Source organism: Lithobates pipiens, unplaced genomic scaffold (genome assembly GCF_037356315.1).
Source record: "Lithobates pipiens isolate NorthernLeopardFrog02 unplaced genomic scaffold, aLitPip1_a1.2 Scaffold_25, whole genome shotgun sequence".
NCBI classification, from domain to species: domain Eukaryota; kingdom Metazoa; phylum Chordata; class Amphibia; order Anura; family Ranidae; genus Lithobates; species Lithobates pipiens.
Genome location: NW_027507787.1, coordinates 238,004,270 through 238,020,299, shown reverse-complemented (window position 1 = coordinate 238,020,299; position 16,030 = coordinate 238,004,270). Strand labels below are relative to the sequence as shown.

General features: G+C 45.1%; 1 protein-coding gene and 1 pseudogene across 1 annotated transcript in view; both read right to left on the bottom strand.

Moving 5' to 3' along the window:
- Positions 1 to 16,030, bottom strand: part of LOC143929842 (uncharacterized) — a 29,932-nt gene that overhangs the window by 1,402 nt on the left and 12,500 nt on the right. Inside the window, exons 6-7 of the mRNA XM_077453817.1 lie at positions 11,184 to 11,290; positions 6,606 to 7,904 (exon numbers count right to left, since the gene is read on the bottom strand). Of these exons, the coding sequence (XP_077309943.1) occupies positions 6,606 to 7,904; positions 11,184 to 11,290 (1,406 nt within the window). The remainder of the gene's footprint in view (positions 1 to 6,605; positions 7,905 to 11,183; positions 11,291 to 16,030) is intronic.
- Positions 11,783 to 15,041, bottom strand: LOC143930986 (presequence protease, mitochondrial pseudogene; annotated as a pseudogene).

The following is a 16,030-nucleotide window of genomic DNA, read 5'->3' as shown; positions in this document are numbered from 1 at the left end:
AATAGGACAAAATAACAGAAAAAGTCAATGTGCAAAACTATTCACCCCCCTAAAGTCTATACTTTGTAGAGACGCCTTTTGCGGCTATCACAGTTCCAAGTCACTTTGGATAAGTCTCTATGAGTCTCCCCACATCTCACCACTGGGATTTTTGCCCATTCCTCCTCCTTCCAAATCTGCTTCAGCTCCTTCCAGTTGGATGGTTTACAGCAATCCAAGTCTGACCACAGATTTTCTATTGGATTGAGGTCTGCGCTTTGACTAGGCCATTCCAACACATTTACATGTTTCCCCTTAAACCACTCAAGTGTTGCTCTAGCAGTGTGTTTGGGGTCATTGTCCTGCTGGAAGGTGAACCTCCGTCCTACCCTCAAATCACACACAGAGTGATACAGGTTTTGCTCAAGAATCTCCCTGTATTTAGCTCCATCCATCTTTCTCTCAACTCTGACCAGTTTCCCAGTCCCAACTGCTGAAAAACATCCCCACAGCATGATGCTGCCACCACCATGTTTCACAGTGGGGATGGTGTTCTTTGGGTGATGTCATGTTTTGGATTCAATTTTAGTCTCATCAGAGCAGATCACCTTCCTCCATACATCAGAGCAGATCACCTTCCTCCATACATCAGACCAGATCACCTTCCTCCATACATCAGAGCAGATCACCTTCCTCCATACATCAGACCAGATCACCTTCCTCCATACATCAGACCAGAGCACCTTCCTCCATACATCAGACCAGAGCACCTTCCTCCATACATCAGAGCAGATCACTTTCCTCCATACATCAGAGCAGATCACCTTCCTCCATACATCAGAGCAGATCACCTTCCTCCATACATCAGACCAGATCACCTTCCTCCATACATCAGACCAGATCACCTTCCTCCATCCATCGGAGCAGATCACCTTCCTCCATCCATCAGAGCAGATCACCTTCCTCCATCCATCAGAGCAGATCACCTTCCTCCATCCATCAGAGCAGATCACCTTCCTCCATCCATCAGAGCAGATCACCTTCCTCCATACATCAGACCAGATCACCTTCCTCCATACATCAGACCAGAGCACCTTCCTCCATACATCAGAGCAGATCACCTTCCTCCGTACATCAGAGCAGATCACCTTCCTCCATACATCAGACCAGAGCACCTTCCTCCATACATCAGACCAGATCACCTCCCTCCGTACATCAGACCAGATCACCTTCCTCCATACATCAGACCAGATCACCTTCCTCCATACATCAGACCAGAGCACCTTCCTTCATACATCAGACCAGATCACCTTCCTCCATACATCAGACCAGATCACCTTCCTCCATACATCAGAGCAGAGCACCTTCCTCCATACATCAGAGCAGAGCACCTTCCTCCATACATCAGAGCAGATCACCTTCCTCCATACATCAGAGCAGAGCACCTTCCTCCATACATCAGACCAGATCACCTTCCTCCATACATCAGAGCAGAGCACCTTCCTCCATACATCAGACCAGATCACCTTCCCCCATACATCAGAGCAGATCACCTTCCTCCATACATCAGACCAGATCACCTTCCTCCATACATCAGAGAAGATCACCTTCCTCCATACATCAGAGCAGAGCACCTTCCTCCATACATCAGACCAGATCACCTTCCTCCATACATCAGAGCAGAGCACCTTCCTCCATACATCAGACCAGATCACCTTCCTCCATACATCAGAGCAGAGCACCTTCCTCCATACATCAGACCAGATCACCTTCCTCCATACATCAGAGCAGAGCACCTTCCTCCATACATCAGACCAGATCACCTTCCTCCATACATCAGACCAGATCACCTTCCCCCATACATCAGAGCAGATCACCTTCCTCCGTACATCAGACCAGATCACCTTCCTCCATACATTTTGGGAGTCTCCCACATGCCTTTTCCCAAACTCAAAACTTGCCATTATGTGTTTCGTTGAAATTAATGTCTTTCTTCTGCCATAAAGCCCAACTCTATGGAGCGTACGGCTTATTGTCCTCCTATGTAGATACTCCAGTCTCTGCTGTGGAACTCTGCAGCCCCTCCAGGGTTACCTTCGGTCTCTGTGCTCCTCTCTGATTAATGCCCTCCTTGCCCGCTCCGTGAGTTCTGGTGTGCGGCCGTCTCTTGGCAGGTCTGCGGTTGTGCCGTATTCTTTCCATTTGGTTATGATGGATTTGATGGAGCTCCTAGGGATCATCAATGAGTTGGATATTTTTTTTTTTTTTATAACCCAACCCTGACTTGTACTTCTCAACAACATTGTCCCCTTACTTGTTCGGAGAGTTCCTTGGTCTTCATGGCAGCGTTTGGTTAGTGGTTCCTCTTGCTTAGGTGTTGCCGCCTCTGGGGCCTTTCACAAAGGTGTGTCTATGTAATGACAGGTCGTGTGACACTTAGATTGCACACAGGTGGACATCATTTCACTAATCATGTGACTTCTGAAGGTAATTGGTGGCGCCAGAGCTTTTTACGGGCCTCAGAACAAAGGGGGGTGAATACATACGCACATGACAATTTAAATTTTTTTTTTAGGTCTGAAAAAAGTTTTAAGTATGTATTTTTATAATTTTACTTCACCAACTTAGACTATTGTGTTCTGATCATCACATAGAATTCAGATTAAAAACAAACAAAAACAAACATTGAACTAAAGGCTGTAATGTAGCAAAATAGGTAAAAAGCCAAGGGGGGGGTGAATACTTTTGCAAGGCAATGTACTTTTGGCCGTTATATGTTTACTGTTTTACCTGACAAAGGGTTTATAATTCTAAATTGCCTGTCTTGTGATTTAAATACAAATTTTTCATGCTGCCTAGTGACACGTGTAGGTCCAGAACAGGCGATTCATCTTCCTGTTTCACCAGTTCATCCTCCTATATCATTTATATACCTTTCCATTGGATGGCGTTTATATACTTTCTTTGCTTTCCACTTAAAACTCTACACCAGGGCATTTTTTTTTTTTTTTTTACAGTGGTCTTCCAGGTTGTTTTTCATTGCACCTCAGTGCTGCAGCCTGGCCAGTGATCGGATAATGCCTCCGACGATCTGCGCATGCGCAGTGTTGACGTCACGCGCTGGAGTTACGTCACTTCTGCGCTCATCTGTGGAGGCATTATCCGCCGATCTGCAGTAAATCGGCAGAACATTGGCCTGCACAAGTGTCCTCATAGCAAGCGACCTGCTACGGTGGGCACTCAGTGGGGGCGGGGAGCCAAGAGGCTGCTCTGTGCAAAACCATTACACAGAGCAAGTATGACATGATTGTTATTTTTAAGAAATAATAAAAAAAAAATTTAAAAATGTTTACAATCCCTTTAAAGGGGTTGTAAAGAGAATTTTTTATTTTTTTTTAACCACTTACAGACCAGACCACTTTTGCGATTCGGCACTGCGTCGCTTTAACTGACAATTGCGCGGTCGTGCGACGTGGCTCCCAAACAAAATTGACGTCCATTTTTTTCCCCCACAAATAGAGCTTTCTTTTGGTGGTATTTGATCACCTCTATGGTTTTTATTTATTGCGCTATAAACAAAAATAGAGCAACAATTTTGAAAAAAAAACACATTATTTTTTACTTTTGGTTATAATAAATATCCCCCAAAAATATATAAAAAAACATTTTTTTCCCCTCCGTTTAGGCCGATACGTATTCTTCTACATATTTTTGGTAAAAAAAAAAAAAAAAAAAAAAAAAAAAAAAAAAAAATCGCAATAAGCGATTATTGATTGGTTTGCGCAAAAGTTATAGCGTTTACAAAATAGGGGATAGTTTTATGGCATTTTTATTAATAATTTTTTATTATTATTTTTTGCGATTTTTATTGTGACTGCGACATTGTGGCGGACACGTCAGACATTTTTGACACATTTTTGGGACCATTGTCATTTATACAGCAATCAGTGCTATACAAATGCAGTGATTCCTGTGTAAATGACACTGGCAGTGAAGGGGTTAACCAGTGGGTGGCAGTGTAGGGGTTAAGTGTTCCTAGGGGGTGTGTTACTAACTGTGGGGGGGGGGGGGCTGGTCTTTCATTTAGTGAACACTGATCTCTGCTCCAATCACATAGAGCAGAGATCAGCGTCACTAGTTGCTAGGCAGAACGGGGAGATGCTGTTTACAACGGCATTTCTCCATTCAGCCGCCCCGTGAGACGATTGCGGGTATGCCCGCAGCGATCGAGTCCGCGGGACCTGCGACCGAACTCACGGGGGTCCCAACCGACACGCAGCGCTCTTGCGATTGGAGGGCGGCATTGAAGATTGAACGTACAGTGGTGTGAAAAAGTGTTTGCCCCCATCCTCATTTCCTGTTCCTTTGCATGTTTGTCACACTTAAGTGTTTCGGAACATCAAACCAATTTAAACAATAGTCAAGGACAACACAAGTAAACACAAAATGCAATTTGTAAATGAAGGTGTTTATTATTAAAGGTGAAAAAAAATCCAAACCATCATGGCCCTGTGTGAAAAAGTGATTGCCCCCCTTGTTAAAACATACTATAACTGTGGTTGTCCACACCTGAGTTCAATTTCTCTAGCCACACCCAGGCCTGATTATTGCCACACCTGTTCACAATCAAGGCATCACTTAAATAGGAGCTGCTTGACACAGTAAGGTCCACCAGAAGATCCTTAAAAGCTACACATCATGCCGAGACCCAAAGAAATTCAGGAACAATTGAGAAAGAAAGTAATTGAGATCTATCAGTCTGGAAAGGGTTATAAAGCCATTTCCAAAGCTTTGGGAATCCAGCGAACCACAGTGAGAGCCATTATCCACAAATGGCGAAGACATGGAACAGTGGTGAACCTTCCCAGGAGTGGCCGGCCGCCCAAAATTACCCCAAGAGCGCAGCGACGACTCATCCAAGAGGTCACAAAAGACCCCACAACAACGTCCAAGGAACTGCAGGCCTCACTTGCCTCAGTTAAGGTCAGCGTTCATGCCTCCACCATCAGGAAAAGACTGGGCAAAAATGGCCTGCATGGCAGAGTTCCAAGGAGAAAACCACTGCTGAGCAAAAGAACATCAAAGCTCGTCTCAATTTCTCCACAACACATCTTGATGATCCCCAAGACTTTTGGGACAACATTCTGTGGACCGATGAGACAAAAGTGGAACTCTTTGGAAGGTGTGTGTCCAAGTATATCTGGCGTAGAAGGAACACTGCATTTCATAAAAAGAACATTATACCAACAGTAAAATATGGTGGTGGTAGTGTGATGGTCTGGGGCTGTTTTGCTGCTTCAGGACCTGGAAGACTTGCCGTGATAAAAGGAACTATGAATTCTGCTGTCTACCAAGAGATCCTGAAGGAGAATGTCCGACCATCTGTTCGTGTACTCAAGCTGAAACGAACTTGGGTTCTGCAGCAGGACAATGATCCTAAACACACCAGCAAGTCCACCACCGAATGGCTGAAGAAAAACAAAATGAAGACTTTGGAGTGGCCTAGCCAAAGTCCTGACCTGAATCCTATTGAGATGTTGTGGTATGACCTTAAAAAGGCCGTTCATGCTCGAAAACCCTCTAATGTAACTGAATTAGGACAATTCTGCAAAGATGAGTGGGCCAAAATTCCTCCAGGACGCTGTAAAAGCCTCATTGCACGTTATCGCAAACGCTTGGTTGCAGTTGTTGCTGCTAAGGGTGGCCCAACCAGTTATTAGGTTTAGGGGGCAATCACTTTTTCACACAGGGCCATGATGGTTTGGATTTTTTTTCACCTTTAATAATAAACACCTTCATTTACTAATTGCATTTTGTGTTTACTTGTGTTGTCCTTGACTATTGTTTAAATTGGTTTGATGTTCCGAAACACTTAAGTGTGACAAACATGCAAAGGAACAGGAAATGAGGAAGGGGGCAAACACTTTTTCACACCACTGTACCTGTACGCCAATATGCCTGCCCGTGCCATTCTGCCGACGTACATCGGCGTGCGCCGGTCGGGAACCGGTTAAATAACAAACATGTTATACTTACCTCCACTGTGCAGCTCGTTTTGCACAAAGCGGCCCCCCGAACCTGCTCTTCAGGGGTCCCTTGGCGACTGTCTCTGATTTCCCCCCCCCCGCAAGTACTTCTCACATTCATGCGAGCTCCCTCACAAGGTGAGAAGTGCTTGCGGGCACGCTCCCGTGATACAGCCGCTCACTGCATCACTCGGCCCCGCCCCCCCCCCCGGCGCACCACGTCATTGGATGTGATTGACAGCAGAGCAAGCTTTCAATCCATCCACTCCAGCCAATCAACGGCCAGGCTGAGTGGCGAAGAGGATGTCGGAGGAGAGGGCGGGACTTTTTCGAGGGGTCAGGTAAGTAAAACAGGGGGGCTGGGGGGGCCGGCACTGTCATAGAATGCATTAAGGTGAATTTTTTTTTACCTTTACAACCCATTTAAATCTCATGTCAATTTATACAATGCTAAATATGGTTTTATCATCCTTTCTAGGATCAAATGAATGATTAACGCACATAAAAGGTGTAACAAGTAGGCAAACGCTACAGGTAAAAGATAAACAGTGAATGCAGCTGAATGTTAAAAATATAACTGTAGTTGATTGCAGTACTTACTGGCTTTCTCGCAGCTCTTGCTCCATGTGATGTAAGCGAGACGTCACTTCCACTTCCCGCTCCTTCAGACGCGACCTAAGAGACTCCACCTCCAGAGAGCAACCATCCAACTGTGACCGGATGGGAAGCAATTCCTGCTCTAGCTCATCGGTATGGAGCTTGCTTGACTCCAATTTATGTAAAGAGGACTCAAGTTTTACCTTCAGCAGATTCACTTCCTGCTTCGACGCCCCCAGCTGGGACTTTAACGAACTCACTTGCTGTTCCGATGCTTCAGCTAGCGATGTCAGCGATTTTACTTCCAGCTTTGATAGTTCCAACTGTGACTTCAGGGAATCGAACTCTGGTTCTTGTTCTTTTTCCTTTTCCAGTTGCGACCTCAATAAGCTTGCTTCCTGCTTTGCTTCTTCAAGGTTTACCCTCATCAAGCTTACTTCCTGTTCAGTTGTCTCAAGCTGCGACCTCATCTTGTTTAATTTCAGATCTGCTTCTTCAAGTTGCGCCTTCATTGAGCTCGTTTCCTCATTAACGTTTTCTAACTGTGACCTCATTAAGCTTGACTCCTGTTCTGAGGCCTCTAGTTGTGATCTCAGGAAGTCTACTTCCTGTCCTGAGGCCTCCAGTTGTGATCTCAGGAAGTCCACTTCCTGTCCTGAGGCCTCCTGTTGTGATCTCAAGAAGTCCACTTCCTGTCCTGAGGCCTCCTGTTGTGATCTCAGGAAGTCTACTTCCTGTCCTGAGGCCTCCTGTTGTGATCTCAGCAAGTCCACTTCCTGTCCTGAGGCCTCCTGTTGTGATCTCAGGAAGTCTACTTCCTGTCCTGAGGCCTCCAGTTGTGATCTCAGCAAGTCCACTTCCTGTCCTGAGGCCTCCAGTTGTGATCTCAGCAAGTCCACTTCCCCTCCGGATGTCTCCAAGTTTGACCTCAGAAAGCTTGCCTCCCGTTTTGCAGTCTTGAGTTGTGACCTAAGTGAGGTTAGCTCAACTTCCAAGGTCTCCACATGTGACCTGTCCATAACGTGTTCAGAGGACTCCATTTCTAATCTTGTGGATTGCGCTTTGGGTCCAGAAGTCTCAAATGACGACTCGACAGTCTTTGTTGCCATCTCCGTATCTGAGGTATATTCCTGTTCCGCTTCTTCCACTGTTTTCACTCCATGGTTCCATCGAACTAGGAGATAGTTTGGAGGTTCTGGCCCTCTGTGTGGCTCCTGAAGCCTCCATGAGATGAAGGAGGAACATGAGGTTTGCAGGAGGCAGGAACATCTTGTCCAATCAGCGTGCAGGGCAGATAAATCTCTGTCAGGATTAAAATCACAGCTAAGTCACAGCATCTGATCAACAACAACAAAGAAAGTCTAAAACAATAGCTCCTGATGTGTAGGCCTAGTGGCAATATGTGTCCTGACTGCAAGTCTTACAAAAGATGTAGAATACACTTGAGCAGGGGTCCCCAAACTGCGGCCCACAGGACAGGTGTGGCCCTTTGCTTGCCTTTATCTGGCTCTTGGGTCACTATTCCTCCCACTGATGCCAACAGGGCACTATTCCACCCTTTGAACACCAACAAAAGGGCGCTATTCTTCTCACTGACACCAACAATGGGTCACTATTGGGATATACAATTTAATACTGACATATAAATCCCACACATAGGTTGGACTTGATGGACTTGTGTTTTTACAACCAATGACACCAGAGACAGGAAACTCATTTTCCCGGGGTGGTTAGCCCCAACGGGGACGTGTACATGCGCGCATGCGGGAGCCCCGACGGGGACGCGTGCGCGGGGGGGGGGGGGGTTAAGCCCCGGTGTTGACGTGTGCGCGAGGGGGGAGCCCCCACAGGGAAGCGTACATGCGGAGGGCGGCGCATACCTGCAGGAGGGGGAGCCCCGACGGGGACGCGTACGTGCGGGAGGGGGAGCTCCGACGGGGATGTGCGGGGGGGGGCCCCCAACAGGGCCCTAGTGGGGACGCGTGCATGGGGGGCCCTGGTGGGGACGTGTACATGAATGCGTGCGTGCAGGGGGGGGCCCTGATGTGGGAGCATATATGAGGGCCCTGATGGAGATGCGTGCGTGCAGAGGGCCCCTGATGGGGGACGTGTATATGAGTGCCTTGATGGAGACGCATGCGCCCATGGGGGGCACGTATATGAGGGCCCATAATGGGGACGCGTGCACACAGGTGGGGCCCCGATGGGGACACGTATATGAGGGCCTTGATGTAGACACCAGTTTCTGGGAGACTGATGGGTGATGGGGACACAATGTGCAGGGAAACAGACACCGAAGTGGACATACTGTACTGCCTGTCAAAATATTTTTTCGGCCTGCGAATTTGTGTCAAATATACAATGTGATCCTCGAAGTAAAATGTTTGGAGAGCCCAGGCCTAAAGAATCACAAAGACCCTGCGATTATATCACTATACCCAAAATAAGGACGGTAATGATCATGGAAAGATTTTATATACAGTGCCTTGCGAAAGTATTCGGCCCCATTGAACTTTTCAACCTTTTGCCACATTTCAGGCTTCAAACATAAAGATATAAAATTTTTATTTTTTGTGAAGAATCACCAGCAAGTGGGACACAATTGTGAAGTGGAACGAAATCTATTGGATAATTTAAACTTTTTTAGCAAATAAAAAACTGAAAAGTGGTGCGTGCAAAATGATTCGGCCCCTTTACTTTCGGTGCAGCAAACTCACTCCAGAAGTTCAGCGAGGATCTCTGAATGATCCAATGTTGTCCTAAATGACTGATGGTGATAAATAGAATCCACCTGTGTGTAATCAAGTCTCTGTATAAATGCACCTGCTCTGTGATAGTCTCAGGGTTCTGTTGAAAGCGCAGAGAGCATCATGAAGACCAAGGAACACACCAGGCAGGTCCGTAATACTGTTGTGGAGAAGTTTAAAGCCGGATTTGGATACAAAAAGATGTCCCAAGCTTTAAACATCCCAAGGAGCATTGTGCAAGCGATCATTTTGAAATGGAAGGAGTATCAGACCACTGCAAATCTACCAAGACCTGGCCGTCCCTCTAAACTTTCAGCTCAGACAAGGAGAAGACTGATCAGAGATGCAGCCAAGAGGCCCATGATCACTCTGGATGAACTGCAGAGAACTACAGCTGAGGTGGGAGAGTCTGTCCATAGGACAACAATCAGTCGTACACTGCACAAATCTGCCCTTTATGGAAGAGTGGCAAGAAGAAAGCCATTTCTCAATATCCATAAAAAGTCTCGTCTAAAGTTTGCCACAAGCCACCTGGGAGACACACCAAACATGTGGAAGAAGGTGCTCTGGTCACATGAAACCAAAATCCAACTTTTTGCCCACAATGCAAAACGATATGTTTGGCGTAAAAGCAACACAGCTCATCACCCTCAACACACCATCCCCACTGTCACACATGGTGGTGGCAGCATCATGGTTTGGGCCTGCTTTTCTTCAGCAGGGACAGGGAAGATGGTTAAAATTGAGGGGAAGATGGATGCAGCCAAATACAGGACCATTCTGGATGAAAACCTGTTGGAGTCTGCAAAAGACCTGAAACTGGGACGGAGATTTATCTTCCAACAAGACAATGATCCCAAACATACAGCGAAATCTACAAAGGAATGGTTCACAAATAAACGTATCCAGGTGTTAGAATGGCCAAGTCAAAGTCCAGACCTGAATCCAATCGAGAATCTGTGGAAAGAGCTGAAAACTGCTGTTCACAAACGCTCTCCATCCAACCTCACTGAGCTCCAGCTGTTTTGCAAGGAAGAATGGGCAAGAATTTCAGTCTCTCGATGTGCAAAACTGATAGAGACACCCCAAGAGACTTGCAGCTGTAATCGCAGCAAAAGGCGGCTCTACAAAGTATTAACGCAAGGGGGCCCAATCATTTTGCACGCCCCACTTTTCCTTTTTTTATAAAGTTAAAAAAGTTTCAAAAACTCCAATAGATTTCGTTCCACTTCACAATTGTGTCCCACTTGTTGGTGATTCTTCACAAAAAATAAACATTTTATATCTTTATGTTTGAAGCCTGAAATGTGGCAAAAGGTTGAAAAGTTCAATGGGGCCGAATACTTTCGCAAGGCACTGTAAGATGTTATTAGCATGGTAATAATGGAAGGAACCCGGGGGAAGCAAAATATAAAGCGGATTAAACTTTTTTTCCCCCTAGGGGATGGGAGGGGGAGAGACCGTGGATAATATTTAATATTTTATATTTTTGGTACTATGAGATTGATCCAAGAACTGTGTAGAATGTGGCGATTATGTGTCTCGTTTTATTTCTATGTAAGTTAAGCATGTTTACTAAGGTTTTGTGATGAAATTTCATGGAATTTTTTTATGTGAAAAATATCTTAATAAAAAATAATTGAAAACAAATAAACTTCAGCTTTGAAGATCTGCTAAAAGGAAGTTAGGAAATAAATTTGCTTAGTAAGCAACGTCGGCAACAATGTACCGAAATATCATTCTGAAACTCCCACAAATGTTGCAAAGAAAAAAGGTAAATTCACACTCGCTGCACGCATCACGGACTTTTGCCCCCCCCCCCCCCCCCCGTTACCTTTCTGTTGCGGTTTTCAGTTCCCGAAAAAGGCGATGAAATGAGACGACCTCGGTCCACAGACGCAGGAGGCGGGAGTTCTCCCCTTGTATCCGGTTGATGTACATCTGTACCCAACACACAACAAAGATCCCACCACCAAAAATATTACAGAGAACAAAAAAACATAAATTATCTAAATTAACCACTTCAATACCGGGCACTCCCCCACCCCCACCCCCCTCTTCCTGCCCAGGACAATTTTCATCTTTCTGCGCTCTCACACTTTAAAATGACAATTGCGCGGTCATGTTACACTATCACACTTTTTATAATTTTTTTTTCACACAAATAGAGATTTCTTTTAGTGGTATGTAATGAGAAACTGGGGGTTTTTTTTGTGTTTTTTTAGAGACCATATCAGCTTTTATTTTGTAATGATTTAGCGTTGCATTAAAGAAAAACTCCAGTTTTGCTGAAAAATCAATATATTGCTACAAAAGGCACTTGGTAGGTTAATGTCTCCTTTCCATTTCTGTCTGCAGTCGACCATAATTTTCTATCCGCTTTTTAAATCAAAATTTGACTTTTGCAAAAGTGGTCAGTTTGTTTAAAAAAAAAACACAAAAAAATACCTTGGCATTCTCTATCCCCTGCTCTTGTAACTGGCAACACATTTTCTAAGAAGTCTGCACACTTTAGGCCACGCTATAGACATCCTGTATGTATTGCGTATTATCACTGATCATGAGACAACATTGTAGTAGGAGTTTTGTCATAGCTTATCACAATACCTGCATAACAGAAGCATGTAAGGATCCACAGAAACGTTTACTAAAACCTTTGACATATATACATGCACACGCACACACGGACCGAACACAGAACGTTATGTTGAAACAAAAGTGGAGTTTAAACTTAAATGTTAAAAAGTTTAAAAAGACAATATCCAATAACCCAGTAAAGCCTGTATAAATAAATATCCTTTAAAAGGACTAGAAAGCTTTTGGCATTTTATCACTCCGATCTTCTTACTGCAGGAGAATTTCATCTTTTAATCCAAGACGGATCTTTTACAATGCTGGGATTATCGGGGCCCAGAATAGTGATTCCACGGGTGGAGTTCCCAGCAGTTAGATACTTGCTGGCAGCATTAACCAAGTCTTTGTGGGTGGCAGCAATCATCCGTTCTCTGTACAGTTGCTTCATCTCATCACTTATACCTCTTAGAAACAGCATCTTGCCTTTGTCTGAAGGTGCAACAGGTGAATCCACGGTTGAAAATACAGAGAGTTTGGCTTCCTCAACGTCCTGCTGGCTGAACGCTCCAGACTTTGCCCAGTCTATTGACTTATCAAACGCAGACAATGTTGACAAAGAGTTTGGATCCCGATAGGAAAAGAAAGTAAATATGCCATCAGAATCAATAGAGGCGGCTCCACCATAAGCTCCTCCTTTTTCCCGAATCTCCCGATGGAGAAACCTAGCACTCATGATCTGTGACAGTACACGCAGGCTGCCATAGTCTGGGTGACTGAACGGCACGGCCCGTATACATTCACTAATAAAATTTACTGGAAATGGCAAAGCGAAGTGTGTCTTCATTTGACAAGGCTTGAAAGTAGGATCACGGACAAGCTTTCTGGAACTTTTTAATGAAGCTTCGTTTCCATGTAAAGATGGATTTAATGGCCTCTCCACAATATTAGGTCGGATAGCTTTGCGTTCTTTTTTATTCCTGTGAATTCCTGACAAAAAGTGCTCCACCTCCTTCGAAGCTGCTGGCATCTGTTTTGGGGTAGCATTCAGGGAACACCTTATGTTGTCACTCAACAATACATATTTGCGAATTCGTGATAACTTCCGCAGTACTGATCCCAAATCAGTCATATCCGCTATCCGTTTCATAATTTTGACCTGACTCATTCCTCCGAAGAGTTCTTGCAGTTCTCCAGCCGGTGAGAGAGTCCTGCTTGCACGCATTTGTGCATACACTTGTCCACTATCTGGTATGGCATTGGACATATCCTGAGCAATCGATTTTACCAAAACATGCAGTCGCTCCTCATCATCAAAATGAGGACTGTTAAATATTTCACTCCACAAATGCATCATGTCAGGTGTATTCCTGTCCAAGCATGATGATGAAAACAGAATACCCTGTTCATATGTGTCCAGATTGGAGTCGTCTGATACAATTATTGGAGAGACACTCATACCTCCAGTAGTCAAATCTATCTGCTGGGCCTGCTCTCTGTAATTGTACACACCAGAGCCCATCTTGGTGAGAACAGAGCAGAAGAGGGACACATAGGGCTTCAGCTCCTCAGGAAGTGTATTCAGGCTTGAGACTGCTCGGAAATACACCATGCCGTTTGTAGGCTGGGGACAGCACTGGATAGGAACGTCACCTGCATATGTCCATTCCACCTCTGTGGGAGGGATGGAGTGCTCAATGTCTGACACTTTAAGGGTGGGGAGGCACGAGGCTTCCTGGGGTTCAGTTTGAAAGCGAAGTAATTCTAAACCTTTCTCATAAATGTTTTTTCGATCTGCTTCTGTCAAAGCTTTGACCTTCTGGTTCAGTTTTTCTTGCTCGAGCTCTGCTTGTTTCTTGTTATAGTCTTTATCAGGACTCATGGTCAATACCATCCTGTGCATGTTGTTCTGAAAATACTGCTTGACCTTCTCCTGAAGCAAAGCGGGGTTCTCCTTAATGGACTGTCTAAATCGATTAATTTGCCCGTCGATTTTCAGCAACTCAACCGGATCGACATCATGATTCCAGCTGGCTGCCATGTAATTAGCTAGCCTCATCCCAAAGCCCGTTGTTTGGTTCTTCATCTCGATTTCCACGCTGTGGAGGACAGCTTCAATTCTTTCAGGCTCAAACCCCTTCTGCACAACCTCCTCAATGGTTTTAGCGATGGATTCCTTCACAGTGTTCACATCCGATTCAGCTACGCCTTGTAATCCAAAGCTGAAATATGTATCTTTAGTGGATCTGTTCATTCCAATGTCTGAAGACATAGCTGTGCCAAGCTTGGCTTCCAGTAAGGCTTTGTAGAAAGGGGAATTTGGTCCGTCAACCAGCAAGATAGACAGAAGGCCCAAAGTAAAGACTTCAAAAACGTCTGTAAGCTCGGCCGTCAGAAAGCTAATGCTGAGCATCGTCTGTCTGGATGGATCCGATGTAAAAGTGTCTACAGGACAGGTGATCTGATATTCTCTCGGTTTATCCCAGTGCTTCTGTGCAGGGACATCAGTTTGGGGGTCTATGCGCTTAAACTTATCCAAGGCCTCTTCAACAATTTGTTCTAAATGCCCCTCCAAGGGAAAATCACCATAGGTGAGGAATCTGGCATTGCTTGGGTGATAGTGAGTGGCATGGAAATGTTTTAGCTGCTCCCATGTGAGATCTGGAATATCTAGCGGATCTCCTCCAGACACAAACGAGTACGTACCACCAGGAAGAAGTTTGTTCTGTACTTGCTGCGAAAATAGTCTTTGATTATCCGAAAAAGCCCCCTTCATCTCATTAAAGACGACGCCTTTGAACACTATGGGAGATTTGGGATCAGTGGGGTCTTCATGCTCTAATCTCCATCCTTCTTACCAAAAGTCCAGTTCTCTAAGGAATGGAAAAAACACTGCATCCAAATAGACAGACATGAGATTCTGGAAATCCTTGTGGTTTTGGGAAGAAACTGGGTACATGGTGTAATCGCTTGCTGTGAAGGCATTCATAAATGTGGCCAGGGACCGATTTTGCATCTTGAAGAACGGGTCACGACATGGATATTTCTTGGAGCCGGCCAGAACGGTGTGTTCCAGGATGTGCGGGACACCGGTGCTGTCCATAGGTGTTGTCCGGAACTGCACACTTTAGCACAAAGAAAAGCTCAAGAAAAATACATTCCTTTAAATTCTATGCATGTCTTCACAATTGGCTTTGGTTGTGGTGTTAAAAATCTTGCTTCCTGCATCTGAATAGGTTGTCGGAATCCTCCCTGGCGAGGTGTAAATATTTCGCTCCTGTCCCTTCATGGCTGAGCTTTACTGCGGTTATATTAAAATCAGGAACGGTTGTGACCTCATTCACGGTGAATCCATGAATAACTTGGCCAGGTTTATAATTCAGTGCTCTCTCGGTTGCAGAGCTTGCTTTCCACCTCCATGAATTCGCAACTAAAGCTCTGCTCACGAACAGCCCGGCTTTGCACTGCCTAAGCATCTCTGAGCAGTATACCCAGCCGGCCCGGCTTCACTCTGCAGAATAATCTCCCCACCCCCTACCATCGCGGATAACCACTGGCCGAAGCCAGACCTACGTGTGTGTTGATTGGCTAAGAGGCGTGGCCTCCCAGCTTTTTTGTGTTTTTTTATCATTTACTTAGTAAAAAAAAAAAAAAAAAAAATAAAAAAAATGATGGCCAGCAAAACGATAAAAATGTTTTAAAAAAAAACCCCAGTGGTCATTACATACCACTGAAAAAAGGTTTATTTGTGTGAAAAAAACTGATAAAAAAAAGTGTCATATGGGTACAAAGGAGTTAAGGACCTTCTATGGCCCCGTCCAGCTCTCCTAGAATAACTACCCGTCTTCTGGTATCTCCTTCATACTCGAGAATGTGCTGGAAGACACAGCAAACCTTCAGACAATGGCACGTATTGATGTGCCGTCCTGGAGGAGTTGGACTGCCTGTGCAACCTCTATAGGGTCCAGGTATGGCCTTCATGTTACCAGTAGTGACACCAACCTCTATAGGGTCCAGGTATGGCCTCATGCTACCAGTAGTGACACCAACCTCTATAGGGTCCAGGTATGGCCTCATTCTACCAACAGTGACACCAACCTCTATAGGGTC